Source organism: Ostrinia furnacalis, unplaced genomic scaffold (assembly GCF_004193835.3).
Source record: "Ostrinia furnacalis isolate ACB-3 unplaced genomic scaffold, ASM419383v2 OfSCF3085, whole genome shotgun sequence".
Taxonomy (NCBI): Eukaryota; Metazoa; Arthropoda; class Insecta; order Lepidoptera; family Crambidae; genus Ostrinia; species Ostrinia furnacalis.
The window spans coordinates 218,675-241,303 of record NW_021133324.1 but is presented as its reverse complement, the minus strand read 5'-3'; the positions used below and the strand labels follow the sequence as shown (position 1 = coordinate 241,303).

At 38.8% G+C, this 22,629-nt stretch overlaps 1 protein-coding gene across 1 annotated transcript; it reads right to left on the bottom strand.

The window, feature by feature from the left end:
* Positions 1–4,530: 4,530 nt before the first annotated feature.
* On the bottom strand, positions 4,531–21,475 carry LOC114357240 (uncharacterized). The gene is made up of 17 exons (XM_028310763.1): positions 21,101–21,475; positions 20,819–21,022; positions 20,411–20,604; positions 19,686–19,887; positions 17,932–18,030; positions 17,426–17,589; positions 16,928–17,041; positions 16,259–16,372; positions 15,761–15,916; positions 15,021–15,189; positions 12,929–13,009; positions 11,759–11,813; positions 11,208–11,281; positions 6,902–10,781; positions 6,537–6,633; positions 5,307–5,450; positions 4,531–4,778 (listed from the first exon to the last, which is right to left on the bottom strand). The coding sequence occupies exons 1-17, from the start codon at positions 21,251–21,253 to the stop codon at positions 4,613–4,615; spliced, it is 6,066 nt and encodes a 2,021-aa protein (XP_028166564.1). The 5' UTR covers positions 21,254–21,475; the 3' UTR covers positions 4,531–4,612.
* Between the last annotated feature and the right edge of the window lie 1,154 nt (positions 21,476–22,629).

The following is a 22,629-nucleotide window of genomic DNA, read 5'->3' as shown; positions in this document are numbered from 1 at the left end:
CGCAGTCCATCCGTCGCGAGTGTCGCGCGCGTTGCGTTTTTAATACTAATTTTATTGCATCCACTGTCCGCTGTATTTTTAAAAACATGCCACGAATCTATTGCGTAGTTTACGGCTACTTTAACTCGGCATCTACAAAACCAGAACTTTCATTTTTTAAACTTTCCTAATAATTCTGAATGGTAAAAATTATTGAATATTACTTTTTAAATAAAATGCTTACATCTGATTTTGTAATAGTTATTTTTAAATTACGTAATTACGCTTCTTAACAATTTGTGTGTTCTATTTGATAAAGTAATTTGCTTAGTGCGCTTTTGTACTAAGTGATGAATTGTACCTAATTTAATATTTTTTAACTACTTAGTCAAATAATTTATTAAATTACGTATTTGATAATTAAATAACCTAAATAAACGTTTTAATAAATAAGTAAGTAAAAACCTTATTAAATATATAAAGATTAAGAGTGACAACCCTAACACTCAGTTGAAGTGTAGGTATTTAACTCGACGAAAGGGCTTAGTTTCCGTACTGCTTTAGCTCATATATTTACTGTGCCTGAAGCCAGTCGTCGCTTGCTCAAACAGAGCGAGCCACAGTCCGGGGCGGAGCCGCGAAAGAATGTCTAGGCCGTCTAGCTCGGACAATAACTCGCAGCACCGTCCCAAAGACTTCGGGAGGACACCGTCAGGTTTTAGTGAGTAGGCCCTGCCCATCTGGCAGGGAGAGCCTTACATAACCCACTGGTTCCCCCGGGCCAGTGGTTGCAATTTCATGCATTTCCTGACGAAAAAAAAAAGATCATACAGGTATAAAGGGTGGACACCATTAGTGATCTCACTCGATTAATTCTAAACTATACAAGACTAGCTTTTGACCGCGGCTTAACCCGCGTGGAGTTTTAGTCTGTCACAATTCGTCGTAAATTATAGCCTATAAGTTATTCTGGGTAATAAACAATAATACTGTAAAGTTTCATCAAAATCCATTCAGTAGTTTTTGCGTGAAAGAGTAACAAACATGTTAACATCCAGACATCCATACAAACTTTTGCATTTATATTAGTCGGATATCAAAAAACTAGTTACTGATCCTCAAAGTGCTTCATAAGCTCTATCAAACGGTAATACGTCAAGCTAAACAGTAGAATCTTATGCTGTTGTAAATAAGAGCTATACTGCATCAAAAAATGTATAGTGCAGTCAGTTGGCAACTCCCGTCTCAAGGTCCCGTCCTTTGCTTTTTGACAATAGTGACTGAGTTTCATCCGCCACTTCTTCTCAGCACCAGCCCATGTGTTGTCCCGTAGTGGTGATAGGGCAAGCTATATTTGGGACGTGTGTAAGTGCCCTGGAAAGGGTCTATGTACTGAACTATACTATTTGAATTTGAACAGGCCTGTTCATCTCCGCGAGTTTACATCGAAAACAAAACACGCACGATGGCCCACCTACAGGATACTATTCGACAAGGCCTCACATACGAGCGAACATTGACTCACGCACGCGTATTCTTGTGTATGATGGACGAAAATAAAAAAAATGGTGTACTAAATACTGTGCAGTACTTATTTAACTGCCTAAATAATAATAAAAAACACATAATGTACTTTTTTAAGTTGCCTCAAGACACTGTGAGGTAAATAAGTAGTTAATATTATTCATGATAATTCATGCTAAATCGTGTATTTCCTCCGCCATTTTCCGCAGTTTGTCACCTCACGTCACATCATTTTACCGAAGTCAGCCCTATAGCTTGGGCGCAGTGCCGATCACTGACGTTTGTCAACAAAATGGTACTTGACTCTTGAGACAGACTAAATTACACCATATTGTTAATGACATTGAGCATAATTTTTTTAAATACCTTCGCGAAGTAAAACTTCTGTACGTAGTACTTATTATTATTCTGTGATTTGAATAAGACAGTGGCGCACTGGCGCCCCTGTCGAATAAGATCCTATCATTCGCTAATATTCTTCCAAGAACATCTTATTAACTATCTTTGAATTTGTTTCCAGGTATCGTCGCAAGCGCAGCACCAGCCCCAACAACAAGTATTCCTGGCGCAAGTGGCCACCAGCCAAGACGACTCATAGTGTTCGGCCGAATCCACTCTCGACAATATGGATGACGTCACGGTCAAGTTCGAAGATTAAATTCGAATTGGAATATAGCTCGCGCAATAAAAGTTGAGGCCAGCAAGACATGCAAAGATTTGTCTGTATACACTGATGCAGTCAGACTTACAAATGCTTTTTGTCTCGATTGCAGACATTTTACAAGAGCGTGGCAACTATAGGCCTAGGACCTCACTCAGTGCCTGGGGTATGGGAGCGGTACGGAAAGGTGTATTTGAGACGTCAAACGTTAGAGAGATTTTAGATATGCTTCAGATTTGGATGCACTGTCACGCCAATGTGTGTCAATGTCAGCCTAGGCGCAGACCACCGATTTTTAGTTGGCCGATAGTTGGATCACGCTGTTAATTAGTATGGAGATGTATCATGAAAGTGCGCACATTACACCGATTTGGTATCGGCCGATTCTTCAAAAAAATTAAAATCGGGCCCAACTATCTGCCAACTAAAAGTCGGTGGTCTGAGCTTAGACTAAGAGTTAAGCGCCAGACCTATAGTTTATTCGATATTTGAACTTGAATGTGTATTGCGTTCTGTATTCAAATATTAAATCAGTGTAAGTGTTAGCCTCAACTTTCATTGAGCGAACTATACGCGTGTGCGACTTCACCCATAGACAATATCGGATTCATTCATTCGAGATGTGGATTTTAAACAAGTCACGTGGTTAACTCATGTGATATCTAGGTTTTAGTGCTATTTAAGTGTAAGATGTAGGTATATCATAGGTTCGTTATAATATTTTTATTTATCAATTATTATGACAGACTCTTTTCGGTTGCTTAAAGTACCGAGTGTGGTTTTACTAAATTTTGTGATTAATTATAAGATTTAACCGAAGCATAGTTTGCGAGCATTCGTTAGGGTTTAACGCGAACATTTGTTCGCGAATCAAATAGATTGAGATTGCAGCAGGGGAATATGAACCGTTGCCAGATAGTAAAGTTCTAAATTGACGTGATCATTAACCGAACGCTCGCTAGATAAGTTATTGGGAATTATTCTTGTACATTTTAAAGCTAGTTACTTACTATCTGTATATAATATTGAAATAAAGTAAATTTTAAGATATTTACTCTTTCATTACATTTCCTTCTAGAAAAAATCCAGAAATATATTGAATTATTTAATAAAAAATTAAATCTTACGCATGTATTTTCACAATGTAATCAACAACATAAACGTTATTATTTAATAACATTCGATAAAATCATTTAATTCATATTAATAAACAACAATTTAAAATCAACGAATAACACTTAAATAAGTAACTTAAAAATTAACACTTCTAGTTGAAGGTACACAGTTAATCACATACAAATTAAAATGTAACCTAATACACCATAATAAGATAAAGAATACCCATTGAATTTAAAACAAAAAATAAAATAGATTGAAAAAATCTATGGTTAGGAGGAGATAATCAGAAGACTGCATTCTCTAAAGTTTTATTACCTTATTATAAGAGAGAGAGAGCAACGTCAATATACCTTTGTCTCTCTCACTCACCTTGAAATTCTGAGATGTGCAAGAGAGAGAATCGCAGCTTTTGCAGTTATCTTGTGCAGCCTATAGTTTAAGCTCAAAGTTTGTAGTTACGTACAGTCAGCGTCAAATAGTTCGTGACACCCAAAGTAGCCAAAAAGTTCGCAACACGTCTTTGTTACTTATTTATTTATTTATTTTATAGAAACCAACAGCGATACATTAAAAATGTTAGTTATAAGATTTAGACTGATATATCAGTCTAAATCTTATAACTATAATCTATAGATAGTATAGCCAATGAAAGGTTTCCCTTTTCAACCGACTTCAAAAAAGGAGGAGGTTCTCAATTCGACCCGTATGTTTTTTTTTTCTATGTTTGTTACGCGATTACTCCGCCAATTATGAACCGATTTGAACAAATCTTTTTTCGGCGTATAGGTAATACCTCAAGGGTGGTCCCATTTAAATTTAATAATAGAAAAAACAACCCCCAAGGGTGGAAAATTGGGGATGAACTTTTTTATACGCAATATCTCCGCCGATTATAAATCAATTTGAACGATTATTTTTTTGTTGAATAGGTATTATCACAAGGATGGTTTCATGCGAATTTGAAGAAAATATTTCACCCCCAAGGGTGGAAAATTGGGGATGCAATTTTTTATACGCAATATCTCCGCCGATTATGAACCAATTTGAACGATTATTTTTTTGTTGAATAGGTATTATCAAAAGGGTGGTTTCATGCGAATTTGAATAAAATATTTCATCCCCAAGGGTAGAACTTTTTTAAAATTTTTAGTTTTTTTTTGTGTTCACGCATTTGAAGTCGGTTTTTTTTTTTTTTAAGTTAATTATTATAAAAGTAGTTACATTGTTGTTGAGAAAAAATATGTTACTATCGGAATAAGGTTGTGTTGTCAACTTTTTGGCCACTTTGGGTATCACTTTTTGAGTCTGACTATACTATACAAGACGAGTTCACAGGGTTTTCCTGTATTTCTTCTTGTCTATACGAGCTAGTGTCGCGTTCAGGTCTTCCCTGAGCAGACTGACCATGGCTTGTTTCTTCCTACAGTCGTCCCGGATGAGAGCCGCAGCCTGGACTTTGAGATTTTCCATGAACTCTGCCTCCATATCTTGCGATCTGATTATTATAAAAATAGTAGTTTTAGGCTGGGTGTTTTTGATATTTAAAATCAATCCTAATCAAAATCCGTCCTTCAACTGCCAAATTTCAATCTGTATTCGATCAAATTTAAACAAAATGAGAGTGTAAAAGCATCAAAAAAGTCTTATAAATAATATGAAAATGTAAAAACATCCAAAACCGTAGATATTTTCACCGAAAACATTGAAATATGACAGTTGATGGACGGATTTGGATTGGAATCGATTATAACATACGGCGTTAATCGTCGGACTTAAATAGGGTGTCATTTTAAGTATCTACTGATCAAATGCAATAACTGTCCTACAGAAACAATATTGGCTAATTACTGACGACAATTTGTATGGGAAGGTTAGGTTAGGTTACTTCCTTCCTTCCTTCTCTTGGGCAAAGTACAATAGTTGCATTTGAGACATAGAATCAATGCTTTTATTTGATCCATATTTATAGGGCAATCCTGTATACTAATACGGGCAAAGCTTTATGTATAAAATGTTCAATCACCTCTTGTCCAATTCCGTGAATTTTTCGTCCATAACCTTGACTACCCGCGCCAAGATGTCCGACGCAATTGTTTTGTATAACTTGCGCCGTTCTTGCTTCACCTCGTTGAGATGCTTTTGTGCCTCCACAAACATGTGAATGAACCTGTAATGTAATTGCTTTTAAGTAACCCGTGGAAGAAGAATGCTTCTAAGTAACCCGTGGATATCATAAGAGGCGAGAAAGTAAGAAAATATGCAAACATCAGGCCTCTGCAATTTGTCTGGCCAGCGTAGAATGTAGATAAAATCTTCCATTTACCTCTGGTTAAGAGTGTCATCCTGTTGTAGTGGAGACTTAGGCCCAGAACAGACGGTGAAACGCAACTACAACGAAACTGCAACTTTCTGATGATTCTGATGAATGAAACTGAAAGTTTCAAACTGGTCGCGTCATGTGTGGTCTCTCAACGGACGCTACGGCAGAAACTTAGTTGCAACTCAAAATTAACTAGCAGTTGCAGTTGCGTTTCACCGTCTGTTCTGGGCCTAATGACATGATTATGATGAAGTAACTAGATAACTTGTTTAGAGTTAGACCACGTTAGACACTTCAAAGGTATGCTACCATTTATTAAGATCGTTTGACGTCACTTAGCCTAGGCGCAGACCATCTATTTTTAGTTGGCCGATAGTTGGACCCGATTCTAATTTGTATGAAGAATCGGCCGATTCCAAATCGATGTAATATGCGCACTTCCATACATGCCCATACTGATAACTGCCCGATTAAACTATAGGCCGACAAAAAATCGGTGGTCTGAGCCTAGGCTTATTGTTCACTTACTCATCAACTCAACCGAACACTATTGACTAAATAATAGGGATGTTTCCTGGGTCAAAAAGCAAGAGTTTTAATTAGTCCGTCAGTTAACTTATAAAAAAATACTCTACACGTATTTTTCACTTTTTCAAACTAATGAAAATTTAAAGAGATAAAGCGCGCCAAAGTTCTTAAGAAGAGGCCCGTGACGTCAATGAGTGCATAAAAGTGCCGCACTTTGTGACGTCGCGCGGAACTTCAACGCACCATAACTATGTAATTGTTTGTTAGATTGACAAAAATATAGGTGTCCAATATTTTTTGATATTAAACATAATGGACTAAAAATTTTTTTTTAGGAAACTAGCCTATTGATTACATTAAAAAAATATATCTAGAGAAAGCTTTTGATGCTAAATAGAGACTTACTTTTTACTGGTGTTCTGATGTATTTCAACAAGAGTGGTGTCGAGTTTTTCCATAACGTTCTCAATGTTTTCTTGAATAGATGCGCTCACACTCTCCGCTAAAATCAAAGAACAAGGATCAATACAGCTAAGTATAACAATAGAATAATGTTATAATTTTTATAAAGCCTGGTACCCCAAGCTACCCATCCTTATCGCTCGCGCGTAATTATATTGCTGTCGCGACTGTGCGACGCGCGCCCGCAGTGAGTGTGCGAGCGCGACAGCAACATAATTACGCGCGAGCGATAAGGATGGGTAGCTTGGGGTCATTGGACAAAATTCTACGTGCTCACGGACCAGGCTTTAGATACAGTTGATATTTACCTTTGCTTACAGGTGCATTTCTTCTAAACCACTCATTGACGCTGGAAACGCTCGGTCCACTCTCAGAGATGGACACAACAGTATCTTCTGCTTTCCTTCTTTTCACGTTGCTTATTACTGGACTCTTTGACTTTCTCTTCCTTGTTTTTTCAACTTCTATTACCGTAGAAGAACTGATTTCTTTATCCTCTATTTTTGACGATGAAGACCCTGGACTAGATATTTCTTCCTTTTTAGATTTATACAAGTAGTTTGGCTTCAAATCGTCTTTCAATTCTTTCTCCAAGTTACTGATGATGCTTCCTAGTTTCTTAATGGATGTGGCTGGTGACGTATCATTCCTTGCCTTGAAATCACTGAACAATTTTATTGGGGATATCAAAGACTTTCGGTTTTCTTGAGAGAGCTTAGTTTTGATTTTCTTGGGCGTTACATTTCTCGCTTCAAGTACGGGAGATACGGTACCATTACTAGTTTTTGTCGTATCTTTATTTTTATTGTAATCACCGCGAGATCGCAACCGTTTCGTATATTCCTTTTTGGGTTCTTCTAAATTAATATACTTTTCTTGCTTATGTTTCTTACTATGCTTTTCGTTAGGCTTGATAGATTCTTCAGATTCATTGTGTGATGGAACTTCTTCCTCAATCTTTTTCTTGTTTTTAGAATGAGTAGTTTTTGTCTTTTTAATGTCAGGTCTTCTATCGTTGCTTGAATTGAATTCCAATGATATCTTATCTATTTTTTGGACAGGCGACTCATCATTATCTGATGATGATTCTTTTTCCATAACATGTTTATTGTACTTTTGTTTTTGTTTAGTATCTAGTTGTGGGGTTGCCTTTGAGTAGCTGGAATCTGTATCCGAATTCCGCCGTGAGGGAAGCCATCGAGAAATATCTTCAAGCGAAAGTCGCGAAACGGACACAACTGGAGATTTAACCTTAGAACGCTTATCAGTGTTAAGAACTCGAGTGCTAACAGAATCGGTAGAATCTTTCCTTTCTTTATTCGCCGGCGACTCATTCACCACTTCTCTGAGTTTATCCAAGTAGTCTCTAACAGACTGGTTTTGATACTCGACGTCTAAATCGCGTGGTTTAATTTTTTCCGTGAGCAACTCTGCGTTAGGTGGTTGTTCATCGGAATCTCCATGAGCTGTTATCGGAGACTTTCCAACAGTTTCTATCGATACTTCCGACTTGGCATCCGATATTTTTGTCAAATTGATTACTTGTTGTGTTTCTCTCTTAGCCTTCTTTTTTTCAACTGCCTTTTCTTTCTTTACTCGTAGTATAGTAGCGCTGTCTGCCTTTCGATCATAATTTTCTGATAAATCTATAACAGCATTCTTAGCATTGGTCTTTTTCTTCGACGGCTTCTCTGAAACTTCGACAATTTCGTTTGACACATCGGATAATTTAGAGTAATTGCCAGCTTTGTTAAACTCATCAGTGATATTCATAGTTGGACTATAATTAATGTGTTCAACATCAGACAATAGATTTTGAGTCGTGTTTGTCTCATTTATGTACGCTTCAGGGCCATCTTGATATATTTCCTTAAATTTCTGTAGCATCTTTGCCGACACGGAATCATTGGCATCATTATTCGGTTCTTGAATAGTTTCTACATTTAGACCTGGTAAAGGACTGATAGTTCTATCATCGTTGTCCTTTTCAATGACTAAAGTATGCAGTTTAAGATTTTTCTCTTTTTTCAAAGATAATGCCTCTGTTCTCTTATTCTTCCTAATTGTTTTCTTCGGTTTTTCATTCGTCTCCTTAACCTCAACGACAGTATCATCTGGGATAGGTTCCATTTGTGGTTTTACGGGTAATATCAGCTTTGGTTCTTCAGGAATTCTTTCAGGTGGTTTGTCTAGTACTAGTGATGTATTTAGTTCTTCCAGGGCATTCTTCCTCATTTTTTCATCAATTATATCATTAACTGGTTTTACTAAACGTGATTTTGGCTGAGTTTTTTTGCGTCTAATTGTTCTTTTCTTTTTTGGGTCACTCTTTTTATTTGTTTCATCTGAAGATTTAGTTTCAGAATAATTGACGCGATTGATCGATCGGCCTAATCGAGTCGAAATCGAATCACCGCTGGCAACAGTTGTAGAACTGATGCGTTTTTGGACTTCGATTTTCTTCTGTTTAAAATCCTCGTCTTCACTATCGCTTGTGAAATTGTAAACAGCTAAATCATTTTGAGTGTTCTTGTCAACCACTGTAAGAGTATCTGGACATTCCACTTTGCTTTTCAAGTTATTGAAGATATCATTCATTTTTTTCGTGCGCGGTGAAGGAGAGTCTATAGTTTTAGCTGTGCTTTTTCTGTTACGCGGCTGTCTCAATCGTTTTTGGCGGTCCATCTCAATGTCTTTGTAGCTCGTAGCTTTATACTTCGGTGTGTGAACCTTGGACGTTTTGAAATCTTTATCCTCGTCCATCTCTGTCACTTGTATAACCCTCTCATGTTCGCTTTCGTCTTTGGGCGAGTACAATTTACGTTTTCTGCGAATCAACGCCGTGTCTAAGTCGACAGATCTGTTTGATGGCGATTTTGACACACGCTCAGGTGTTTTTAGAATATTTGCAGCAACATCTACATCGTCTGCTTTTTTTACTGGAGACAGGTTAGAAGCTATCTCCAACTCTAGTTTATTCTTCTTTTTCCTTGCATTCGCTCGCGTCTTAGCTGTTTTTTTAGTGTTGAATGTCAATTTGATGCTTTTTTGTTTTGTGCTTCTCTCTTTTGCATCCATGTTTTCAGAATTGTTGTCAGTGGATTTTTTCTCGATGTTACTTATATCTTTGAGCGGACTTTGCACATTTTCTTCAGGATTAATCACATCCATATCAGCAATATCGATCAAATCCATTTCCGTTGTTTCACGGTTCAGTATTTCTGCACATTTCTCAAAATCGTTACACACTTTGTCCACTATAGAGTTCAGGCATTCTATAATGTCTATATCGTAAACATCAATCTGTTCAACATCCAAATTGTTATCTTCACGAATCATAAGACAATCTTCGAATTGTTCACTTTCTGAACTGGTTTCGTTGATTTTTCTGGCTAAAGTTGGACTGATCACGATTTCCCCGCGATTGTTCTCTGAAATGTGCTGCGAAAAGAATTGTTCAACGTCTTCTACATTAAACATGTTCCCTTCATTCATATGTGTTCTATTTTCAATTACTACCTTCGCTTTTACATTCCTTTTTCTAACGTTCACAAAATTCAGCGGCGTATCATAGACAACGTCGTTCGACTCATCTGTAGTCGTATTGCTTATAACGGTGCAAGTTTTTCCAGCAACTGGTTTATTCTGAACCACATCAGTGTTTTCTTTCTCGATTGGTTTGTCTATTGCTGCATTGTTTATTTCAGTCGGTTCCTGTGTTTTTTTGTTATCGCCGGTGTTGATTCCGCTGTCTCTCAATTCTTTTTCGTTATCTTTCTGTAGTGCCTCTTGTACTAGCAAATCGACAATATTGTCAGGTTGGAAGTTTTTATTCTTGGTCAGGCGTTCTAGTGTGTCGTTTATGACGGATTCGTCTGATCCTATAGTGGCAACTAGGAGGCAGCTTGTGGAGTGATCGTCGTCTTTAGCTGCTGGTGAGAGGTACCGGCTGATTTTAGACTTGTTGTGGACCTCGCCGTCGCTTTGCGAGTTTCTGTCGGAGGATTTATTGCTTTTGTAGCAAACGCCAAAAGGCCGGTTGAGTTTGAAAGTACTTGTGCTGTTAAGGCTTGGTTTGTCGTCAGTTTCGCTGACCTCTGTGACTGTTGAAAGCTCTGGTAAAGCGCACACATGCACTGCTTCTTTGTCAAATTTATACTGCGGGAGTGATGCTAGTTTTTCATGAAGCTGGAAAATAGGTTTGTGTCAGAACATAATAATTTATACTTAGGAACAATGCTTAGAAAACTTTTCGAGTAAACCTTGCCTAAAAAATTCAAAATGAAATGCTCATACTACGTACCTATACTATGTCAGAACACAGTGTAAAATTTAACATACCTAAAAACACGCATTTAAATTTGAAGCATATTATGACATTAATTATGTACCAAAACCACATCATGATACAATGTGCAAGTGCATGCCTCTGCTTTTAATTTAAATTCGTCTTTATAGGTATTTTACATTTTACCCTACCTACATTGTAACATTATGTTTTCTGGAATGATATTCATAGTTTTCAAATAACTTGACACGGTGCATTCGTGTTAAATACCCATAAAGTATACAATAATAAATAGTTTATTTAGTTTTAGAAAATATCAAAGATACCTGTGCTAAAGAAGAAGTTGACGCAGTGGAAGGCGACTGCCATGCCGTCGGGTGTCTGGATCGTACCATATACCCTAAAAATATTTAATGGTATCACAAAATGTTTGTTTACTTATGAACGCAAAAGTTTTGGTGTCAATGTTTGTGAGATCTTTACAAAAGCAGGCGTTTGAAGGCCCAGAAATTCCAATATTGAAACTTTTTTATAGTAAATAATTATAACTGATTTTGTACTTTTTAAAGCCTTATTGCAGTAGTTACTACTTGGGAATCTCGACGCATATTTAATACTAGCTTTCCGCCTGCGGCTTCGCCCGCGTGGAATTTTGTCTGTCACAAAAAAACTTTATCGCGCGTATTCCTATTTCAAATACGGGGGATAAAAACTATCCTATGTCCTTTCCCGGGACTCAAACTATCTTTACGCTAAATTTCATCAGAATCGGTTCAGTGGTTTAGGCGTGAAAACAGACAGACAGAGTTACTTTCGCATTTATAATATTAGTATAGATAACATTGCAGTTAAAAAATGTCCTAAACATCGTTCGTACCTGATCGTTTACGCTTCTGCACTTCGATGGGATGAGAGAACCGAGTGTCTTCCTCCTAAAATAACAATACAAAATAAACAACAACAACAAGGTTAGAACTTACAAAAAACACAACAATGTCATTTTGCAAAAATGACGAAGTACCCACATATTAAGGTGTATTTTATTAAAAGTAATATTAACAAAAACAACGTCATCTGTTATGATGTCGCAGAATCGAGTATAGTTTGTTTTTTTACCCCCTTTAGAAAAAGTAACATTCATGACAGTTTTATAGCCTGACCAGGAACATAAAAACCCTCGCCATGTTGCGGAAAACTAATGGTACTAATTTCTTTTAATGGCAACAGTAACTGAAAACTTCATTGACATGTCACCTTGCATGTCAGTCTATTGCTGTCAAAGTGTAAACAAACTTTATTTTAAATGTGCGCAATTGATTTTGTGAATTAAGTAAATTGCTAAAATCTTTTTATAGTCGTGAAAGAAAAGTGGTTCACAATGTGTTAAAGTATTTATCGAAGAGAAATACTAAGGGTTCGGACATTCATTCGGTTCATTGAATAATGTTTCCGACAAAGGTTGTCAAATTGACTGACATGTTTATCGTATAGTACAGTCCACTATGATTTGTTTCAAATACCTATTTTAAAGTTTTTTGTCACTTTCTAAGTGTTGAATTTTATGGAATTGGTAAAGAAGTACCGAGTTTGAAGCGTTCATGAGCAGACATTGCAGTTGAATATTCAAGTTCTGAATTTGATTATTGATGAATAATAAAATAAATCCTACTAACTCGATTGATGGTTTCATTTAATTTATTTAAACCATGTTACCTATAATAATATTTTTTCGTTTATTTATGAAAATATCAAATTAGCCCGTAATCCTGAACCCTGATACATAAAGTTAGCCTATTAATTTAACACAGGTACGACTGTACTCAGTGTTGCACTATCAAATGCAATTGACGCGCCTCTATGCCAGGGTTTTTATGTTCCTGGTCAGGCTATAATTCTGAATTAGTTTCGCTTCAACTTTTTTAGTTCGTGAATCGATCGCGAAAATACCTAAATGTCTGTTTTTTTAAGCGATAAGAGTCAATGACGCAACGGAAGAACAAAACACAAAATAATATGCCCAGTTTAGTAAAATATCAAAATTATTTACCAAACTATTGGCAAGTTTTCTGCTGCTTTCATAATTTTCTTGCGGCGACAAGGATGTGGGCTTATTCAAATCTAGTAGCATCTGTAAAAAAATATTAAATTGAAGAAGGGTAGGTAAGTGACGTCATGCCTTCCTTGATATTCGCTAAAACATAAACGATGGAAATACAATATAAAACTTATTTATTGAAGACTAGCTTCTGCCTGCGGCTTCACCCGCGTGAAATTGAGTCTGTTAAAGATCGTCTAAATTATAGCCTATATGTTATTCTGGGTTATAAACAATAGGTAATACTGTAAAGTTTCACCAAAATCCGTTCAAAATTTTTTGCGTGAAAGAGTAACAAACATCCAGACATCCAAACTTTCGCATTTATAATATTAGTAAGATAGCTTGTGTCCGCGGCTTCGCCTGCTTAAAAAAAAGGTTTTTCATATCGTAGTACCTACATTGGCTGTAACGAAAAGGTAATGGATACTGAAAATTTAAATGGCGATAATAAAATATAGTTGCAAACAAAAAAACATCATTTAGATTTATCATCGCATTATTTTTAGCCAATCATACTGATAATTCTTATTTCTAAGTACCTAATTATATGACTCATTGATAAATTACGGGAATCTTTATTGATGTCATCGCACTGAAATACATTTTGATAGCATATAAGATTCAATAATTAATAATTCTGATTAATAAAACTACACTTAAGTATTCTACACTCAAGAATAGTTTTTTAGGTAGGTACCCCACTATACGTTTTTTACTTATGCATGCCCCAATAATAAGGTCTGATTTGAATAATCAATTTAGGTATAGATCGTTTCACGAAGACGCGCCCTACCAATTTTTGGTCGAGGGAAGCGCGGGGTGTGGGGAGTTTGATCCGAGCAATCCGAGCGTCATTATTGTAGTGTGCGTGTCATTAAGCATAGGCACAACATTTAACATTATCTACATAATTATTTGGAATTTGGACAGAGCAAAATCAAAGCGACAGATCTAAACAGTTGCTACCTTCTTTCGCATATTTTCGCTAACTAAATCACACCACATTTGATTATTTTGATCCAAGACAATGATTGTGTTTTTATCTTGAAAACAATCAATCAATCCTATATCACATAATGTCGTATTACAAATTTGGATCTTAACACGAATACACAAACCACAAATTCCTTAAAAAAACATAAATAATCATCACCTCATGTCGGCATAGGTACCTAGACCTACATAAGGTACAGTCAAATAAATCGTGACACCCAAAGAGGCCAAAATGTTGAAAACACACCCTTATTCCAGTTGTAATAAAGACGTGTTGCGAACTTTTTGGCTTCTTTGAGTGTCACGAATTGTTTAATGCTGACTGTACTGACATAATCATCGATAAACAAAGACGGTAGCAAATCAAGCGAAACACTGTGGCATCGTTATATCTTTTGTACATACTAAAGTCTGGTCACGGAGCACGTAGAATTTTGTTCAATGACCCCAAGCTACCTATCCTTATCGCTCGCGCGTAATTATATTGCTGTCGCGACTGTGCTACGGGCGGCCGCAGTGAGTGTGTGAGCGCAACAGCAATATAATTACGCGCGAGCGATACAGATGTGTAGCTTGGACAAAATTCTACGTGCTCAGGGACCGGACCATACTGGAAATTTTCAGTGTGCAATTTTTTAGGAGTGACTCAGAATCAGTAACTTAATCGATTTACGTACCCAAAGAAAACTTTTTTCTTTAATATTTAATTGTTTTTATCCGCTGTGCACGGTTTCAAAATTGGCTCACGTGGATAATTTGCTTCGTTCATAGAAAAAAAAACTGTAAACACAGTTAACTACAAAGCATTTAGACGTAATGGTACGCGAAAAAAAGCCTTAACTTTTAAAAATTAAGATATGGGCGGGTGCCCATTATGGCGAATTATACTTTCAACAATTTTTTTCGCGAAAAATACCGCGATTTAGAATAATTAAAATAAAGTTGTATTGTTAAATTGTTCTAAGAGCTTATTAAAAAAAAAGTTGATACTTATTACACAATCAACCTGTATTTAAAAATAACAGTAGGTACCTGTACAATCACGTACCTGATACTTGTGACCGAAGACATCGCGAAGTGCCCGGTCGATTTGTCGCAAGTCTGTGTGCGAACTGACGACTACCTTCACTTCGCAGCTGTCGTCGATCGTAACCCCAGACGGACTAAGCCGAGGGGGATGTGTTGTGTGTACCAGTAACGTTAGTTCTGATGCATCCCTGAAACAAAAGGTTACAATGAAGCCAGGAGTCTCGTATGATGCTCCAGGATTAGCAGAATCGTGTTAAGGCATCAGTGAAATGGGCTATAATCGACCGTCGCAAATCCTTGTATTAAAGGTTGACGCATAGTACAGGTGTAATGAGTCGAGTTGAAGACTAGCAGAACTCGTCAAGGAAAGAATGAAGGTTCTGTTTTAGTGAACAAATAAGATGTTCGGACTTTTAATAGGAAGTGCTTAAATCCGTTGTTTCATCTTTGATTGCGCGTAAACTTAACCGCGATACCGAATTGCACATCAGCTGGAATGAAAATGGAGCGTGACTGGAGTGTGAACTAGAGATGAAACGCTAATGCATTGGAGGCATTACAAATTAGCGCAATCGGGACCCTGGTTGGCTGCAGTGCAGTGACGTCATGGACAAGTAGACGTAGACGTAGAGTGCAGTGACGTCAAGTCAAACATCGTTCTTATGACGGTTCCATTCGTTCTTTTTGGGGTTGAATGGCCTAATTCCAGCTGAAATCCATCTGCAATCTTTAACCATTACTTGGTAATCTACTCCTGACCTGGTGAGCTGCAGCGTGGTGACGTCACGCGCGTGCAGTATGAGGCTCTCGCACGCGGGCGCGTCGCGCGCGCACAGCGCGTCCACAAGCCGCGGGTCGAGCACGACGGACGCGCTGTCGTCACACGAGTAGAGGAGTCTCTTAATGAGCGCACACCTATGGTCTCAGCAATGCTAATTCTATATAAAGCCTGGTCCGTGAGCACGTAGAATCCCGTCCAATGACCCCAAGCTACCCATCCTTATCGCTCGCGCGTAATTATATTGCTGTCGCGACTGTGCGACGCGCGCCCGCAGTGAGTGTGCGAGCGCGACAGCAACATAATTACGTGCGAGCGACAAGGATGGGCAGCTTGGGGTCATTGGACGGGATTCTACGTGCTCACGGACCAGGCTTTACCTAATTTTTAGTTACCTAAGATGAGTTCATCGACCTCCACCTCCAGCTGTGATAGTCTGACGTCACGCGCAAAGCCAAGCGACTTTAGGAGGTTCTCACCTGGTGAGCTGCAGCGTGGTGACGTCACGCGCGTGCAGTATGAGGCTCTCGCACGCGGGCGCGTCGCGCGCGCACAGCGCGTCCACGAGCCGCGGGTCGAGCACGACGGACGCGCTGTCGTCACACGAGTAGAGGAGTCTCTTAATGAGTACACACCTATGGTCTCGGCAATGCTAATTCTATATTACCAGGCCTGTTCATCTCCGCGAGTTTACATCGAAAACAAAACACGCAAGTTGGCCCACCTACAGGATACTATTCGACAAGGCCTCACATACGAGCGAACATTGACTCACGCACGTGTACTTATTCTTGTGTATGATGGAAGAAAATAAAGAGAATGGTGTACTAAATACTGTGCAGTATTTAATTGCCTTAATAATAATAAAAACAAAAAATGTACTTTATTAAGTTGCCTCAAGACACTGAGAGGTAAATACGAGTAAGTAGTTAATATTATTCATGATAATTCATGCTAAGCCATTTACCGCAGTTTGGCACCTCACGTCACTTCATTTTACCGAAGTCAGCCCTATAGCTTCGGCGCAGTACCGATCACTGACGTTTGTCAACAAAATGTTGCTTGACAAGCTAATTGAGAGCCTCCACCTCCAGCTGTGATAGTCTGACGTCACGCGCAAAGCCAAGCGACTTTAGGAAGGTTCTCACCTGGTGAGCTGCAGCGTGGTGACGTCACGCGCGTGCAGTATGAGGCTCTGGCAGGCGGGCGCGTCGCGCGCGCACAGCGCGTCTACAAGCCGTGGGTCGAGCACGACGGACGCGCTGTCGTCACACGAGTTGAGGAGTCTCTTAATGAGTACACACCTATGGTCTCGGCAATGCTAATTCTATATAAAGCCTGGTCCGTGAGCACGTAGAATCCCGTCCAATGACCCCAAGCTACCCATCCTTATCGCTCGCGCGTAATTATATTGCTGTCGCGACTGTGCGACGCGCGCCCGCAGTGAGTGTGCGAGCGCGACAGCAACATAATTACGTGCGAGCGACAAGGATGGGCAGCTTGGGGTCATTGGACGGGATTCTACGTGCTCACGGACCAGGCTTTACCTAATTTTTAGTTACCTAAGATGAGTTCATCGACCTCCACCTCCAGCTGTGATAGTCTGACGTCACGCGCAAAGCCAAGCGACTTTAGGAGGTTCTCACCTGGTGAGCTGCAGCGTGGTGACGTCACGCGCGTGCAGTATGAGGCTCTCACAGGCGGGCGCGTCGCGCGCGCACAGCGCGTCCACAAGCCGCGGGTCGAGCACGACGGACGCGCTGTCATAACGCGAGTTGAGATCCAACCATGTCTCTCTCTTCTCTGTGCCCTAAGAACAATAAACCATTGATGTAAAACTCACTGTCACAGGATTTTGCGACAAAAACACTTTTATAACGAACAGATATTTACCCTCTTGCTCTTGCTAACTCGGTTGCACGAGTCGAGGCAGTATTATTTTTAGGCCTTTTTGGAGAGTCAAGAAAATCATCCGACTGGTCGCGTTCAGATGAATGTAATTCTTAAACGCAATGGTGAACTTAAATGAATTTTTTACCAGTTTCTAGTGAAGAATTAAGCTACCTGCCCAATTTTTTTCAGATTTTTGTGATGGCTAGAAATATCCCATTCTCATTACTTTTTTAACCAAGTATCAACAAGAATGACTTACCGATAACACGGCCACAGAGCCCACGGTTATTTTGCGGCATAAAAACGACGTTACGAGACTGCCAGTAGCGTTGAACGCGTTCAAAAAATCTCTGGCGTCCTGGAACAAAAATAATATGCAATGTTTATAGTTTTTAAAAATTTTACATAATAAAAGCTTTTTCTCAGATGGGACTTGATCCCATGAATTTTCACTACTCTAAGCATTGAGCTACAGTGGTATTAGACGCCAGGGTGACCACAAGTTATGAGAGTTTTAATATATTCAGGACCAAGTAATTTATCTACACAACAGACGGACTTGGACTAGAGCTATGTTAATAAGATTTCAATCATCTTTTGGGTCACCGATTAGAAGATTGTTGATAGTACTCATCTCAGATCAATGATCTGAGGTACTCATTCATGAGCTATGATACCAATACCACCCCCTTCCCCCCTTATCATAGCGTGTCAGGGGCCAAGTCCCCTGAGGCCTGAGACATAACCCTAAATACGCTAATGCTGACAGTTTATGGTATAAGTTCGTCAAAGGTCTTTCAGGAAAAGTTGCAACGCTTTCCTCCCGACCACTTCAGCGGGAACCACCTAGCAGCGGCTGCTTGCCTCACAGACGCGTCATCTCGCGGCAGTACGGGACTATTCCCACCTCTCGTTCCCACCACTGCAACTCCTGTGTAGCCAGGATCTACAGCTTGACCGCCACAAAAACCCAACCAATGAAGGTCAAGTTTGTCCCGGGGGAAAGTTAAACTGTCATTGGACCCGCAACTAAATTAATCAGAAGAACATAGGAGTTCGAAATCTCGCGGCAGTAGCCAGCAGAGTACCAACTTTTGACCTATATCACAGCTTAGACCTATCTTCTTCTCCTATGTTCTTCTGGTTAATTTCGTTGCGGGTCAATGACAGTTTAACTTTCCCCCGGGAGAAACTTGACCTATATTGGTTGGGTTTTTATGACAAACTGTAGATCCTGGCTATACAGGACTTGCAGTCGTGGAAAGTGGGAACGAGAGGTGGGAATAGTCCCGTACTTAGACCTATAATCTACTTTCATCATCATCATCATCATTTCAACCACAGGACGTCCACTAAGCTGCTGAACATAGACCTCCCCCGATGACTTCCACAATCGCACGGTTGGTAGCGGCCTGCATCCAGCGTCTTCCTGCTACCTTTATCAGGTCGTCGGTTCACCTTGTGGGTGGACGTCGCACGCTCCCACTATTTTACTTTAGTTGCGAATTATACCTTGAATCCTAGAGGCGGATTTGCCTATAATGCAGGGTGTGCGTTGCACACGGTTCTAGAGAGCGTCGTGCGCCACTGGCGCTCCCGAGTTTACTAGAGGGCACTAGGTTGATGATTGCACACGGGCGCTACATGGGATGGAGACGCCTCTATTGTACATTGGCTAAAGTCCGCTCTCACTCACTGCGGTCGCCCGTCGCACAGTCGCAACAGTAATATAATTACGCGCGAGCGATAAGGATGGGTAGCTTGGGGTCATTGGACGAAATTTAATGTGCTCGGCGACCGGACTTCAGCACTTTGCTGTCACCAGAGTGACTATAAGTTATGAAAGTCTCAAGACACTCAAAACTGCTTTTCTCTGAAGTATGGAAGAACTTGGAGATATTAGGGAGTGAACATCAAAAAATTATTTTCGATCACCTGTTCAGTCTTCCAAGTCCAATAGGGACAGTTTTAGCTAACAAAAATAGAAAGAAGATATTAAAAATGAGTTCTTACCTGAAAGAAGTTCTGCCAAGGTCTCTCCAGGAACAGTTGCAACGCTTTCCTCCCGACGATTTCAGCCGGAAACCACCTAGCAGCGGCCGCTTGCCTCACAGACGCGTCATGCCGCGGTAATAGCCAGCGAAGCAATGCTTCTAACATGCAGTACTGAGTGGGAAGGTGACCGCAGGAAGCCAGGAGAGAAGCTAGTTTGGTGCTAGAAAGATATTGTTAGCTTAAGCAGGTTTATGAACAGACAATGGCACATGAAGCTAAAGTCCGGTCGCCGAGCAGATAGAATTTCGTCCAATGACCCCAGGCTGTCGCGACTGTGTGACGGGCGGCCACAGTGAGTGTGCGAGCGTGACAGCAATATAAGTATTTACATGCAAGCGATAAGGATGGGTAGGTAGCTTGGGGTCATTGGACGGAATTCTATCTGCTCGGCGACTGGACTTTTATCATTATCATAATGTATTATTTTTATGTGCTAATCAATAAATAATATTCAATCATTTATTGCATCCATAATGTTACAGTATACAATCAGTGTAATAAAAGTAAAGAAACTAATTTATTATATTAGTAAAAAGTTTTTAGAAGTTAAAGCAATGATATTTATTATTGTTCACAGTTTGCAAAATACAACATTTGTTTAGACTCAATAAGAAAAACTATAGAAATTAATTTATCATTCATGGATTTTAGAAATGAAACAATCAAAAGTGAATAATACTCACAAATACCCTTCGAAGTGAGTCCTCAATGCAAATCTTATCTCTCTACTAGACTCAGCGCAGCACAAATTGAGGGAGTATAAGATCTCACAGCGCTGGGCTGTATCTGGTTCGGAGCTGGTTGCCAGGTCCAGAAGACACTCGGCCGTGCCTTCCACTAGTATGTCAGGAAGGCTCTTGTCTTTCACTCTCATGCTCTGTTAGTACAATCATAAACAGATATATTTACATAAAAAAAGATATGTAAACAAATTAAACACATAGCTATGTGGTACAAAATTTTGTTATTGTTGCAAAATTGCTTCTATAACAAAGGACATAAGAGACCACTGTATTTAGCATAATATGCTGTCGTGTGTACTTTAGAAAAAAGTGGTCAGAGGGGAGTTAAATAAGCTGGACTCTACTTACTTTTATGAACTTGAGAAGCGAATTCAAGAATGTCCACCAATGATGGCTGTGCTTTATGAGGTGTTTGCGCATAGCATCGAGCCAGTACTGCAACAGAGCCACCAGTTCCTTGCCAAGTAAACCCCATGTCTTGGACACTGGTTGTTCCACCATACGTTCAAACAAAATCAACGCCGCACCATTTCCCTCGCATTTGTTGAAGTACTACAAAGAAATATTTATTGAATATGAATTTGTATTGTATGTTGTGGTTAAAATAAACAAATAGATGTTAAAACTTACTTCAATCTCCAAAGATCTAACTTTTTTTAGCAAGAGCACAGAAGACATGTTAAACTGGATTTTTAGGTTTTTGTGTGAGTTATTGACTATTTCCTGTGTAACGGAAATATAGTCGTTCAAATTGCTCACATGTTTCAGCTTTGCGAGATCCATTTCTGGAAATTTTCACCGTGAAAAAATCTTTACGATCACCCGGATTCACCCGCGAAAATTTATAAATTGCCGTACATGATATTGCCATATTTAAAAAAAAGTTTCAACCCTCTTTTGTCTATGGTCCCAAAAGAGATGAGTAGACTTAACCCTTAATCAAATAGTTGAAGAAAAAGAAATCCATCATTGAACAAAATGTGAACTTAGCTAAATACGTAACCTAAATTGTGTAGATATTCCATTTTCCAATTAAAACTAATGCAAGAGTAAAACGACTATTACTCTTAAACTAACTGATCTATCTTAACCGCTAAAGTTTTCGTTGAAAGTTCATAAAAGTACTAATATAATCACGAATTTTTACAGATTTTTCAAGCCAACAGTTTAGTTTTTAGAGGGAGGGGGGGAGACGGACATAACGAAACTTTAAGGGTTCCTTGTCAGGACTACAGAACCCTACAAAAGAAACACACGGACCGGGACAAGTAGGTACTTACAACCTATGGGTCTAGACAAAGTGCACATTTTAATCGCAAACCAGTCGAAAAGTGGTCGAAAAGCCCCTTTTTTGTATGGAGTTTTGACGGATTCGATTTTCGATTCGATCAAAAAGTGCGTTTTGTCTAGGGGGGCTAAGATGTTTTTATTTATGGTAATATTATGTCATTGCAATAAACGCGATTTCAAAAATTAGAAGAATTTTATTATTTAATAATTCAAATTCAAATTCATTTATTTGCACAGGAACATGGTAAAATACAGATGTCAGATAAAAACAATCAGGTTCAACATGTTTCGTCTACAAGACATGCAAAAATTTCATAGTCAATTACTTAATATAGTTTTATCAAATCATGCATTTTACATAATATTATAAATAATCCGTTTTTATTAGGCCATTTCATAATTCATAGTCAATAATAATAATAAATTTATAATTTTTATTTTAAGAGTTCGACTATGATTATGACTAACATATTAAAAAAAAAAGATTTTTGTACTTTTCTTGCGCGTTATATCTTTCTAGGTCAGGGGTGGCCAAACTTTTGACCTGTGAGGTCTACTTATGCTAGAAAATATTTCTTGCGGTTGACTGCAAGGTAGAGTTTAGAAGAGCGAAATAAGACATTTTAGCAGCAACAATACTACCACGTTACGACCGACCGAAACGTGTGAGTACCTATTTTATAGGTAGATAGATACCTATAAAATATTTTAAAATAATTTCAGTTTATTTAACTCTCGTGGGCTACCAAAATCGTCTTCACGGTCGACCGGTAGACCGCGGTCGACCTCTTGGCCATCACTGCTCTAGGCTATGAAAATAGCTTATTTTATACGTTTATTTGATTTTATTGACTTTATTCAATTAAAGG

Coding starts and splice junctions, on each gene's coding strand:
- LOC114357240 (XM_028310763.1), bottom strand. CDS start 21,253: ATGGATCTCGCAAAGCTGAAACATGTGAGCAATTTGAACGACTATATT. Junction 13,010..15,020: donor TCTTCGGTCACAAGTATCAG/GTACGTGATTGT, acceptor ATTTTTTTACAG/ATGCTACTAGATTTGAATAA. Junction 10,782..11,207: donor CAACTTCTTCTTTAGCACAG/GTATCTTTGATA, acceptor CCTATTTTCCAG/CTTCATGAAAAACTAGCATC.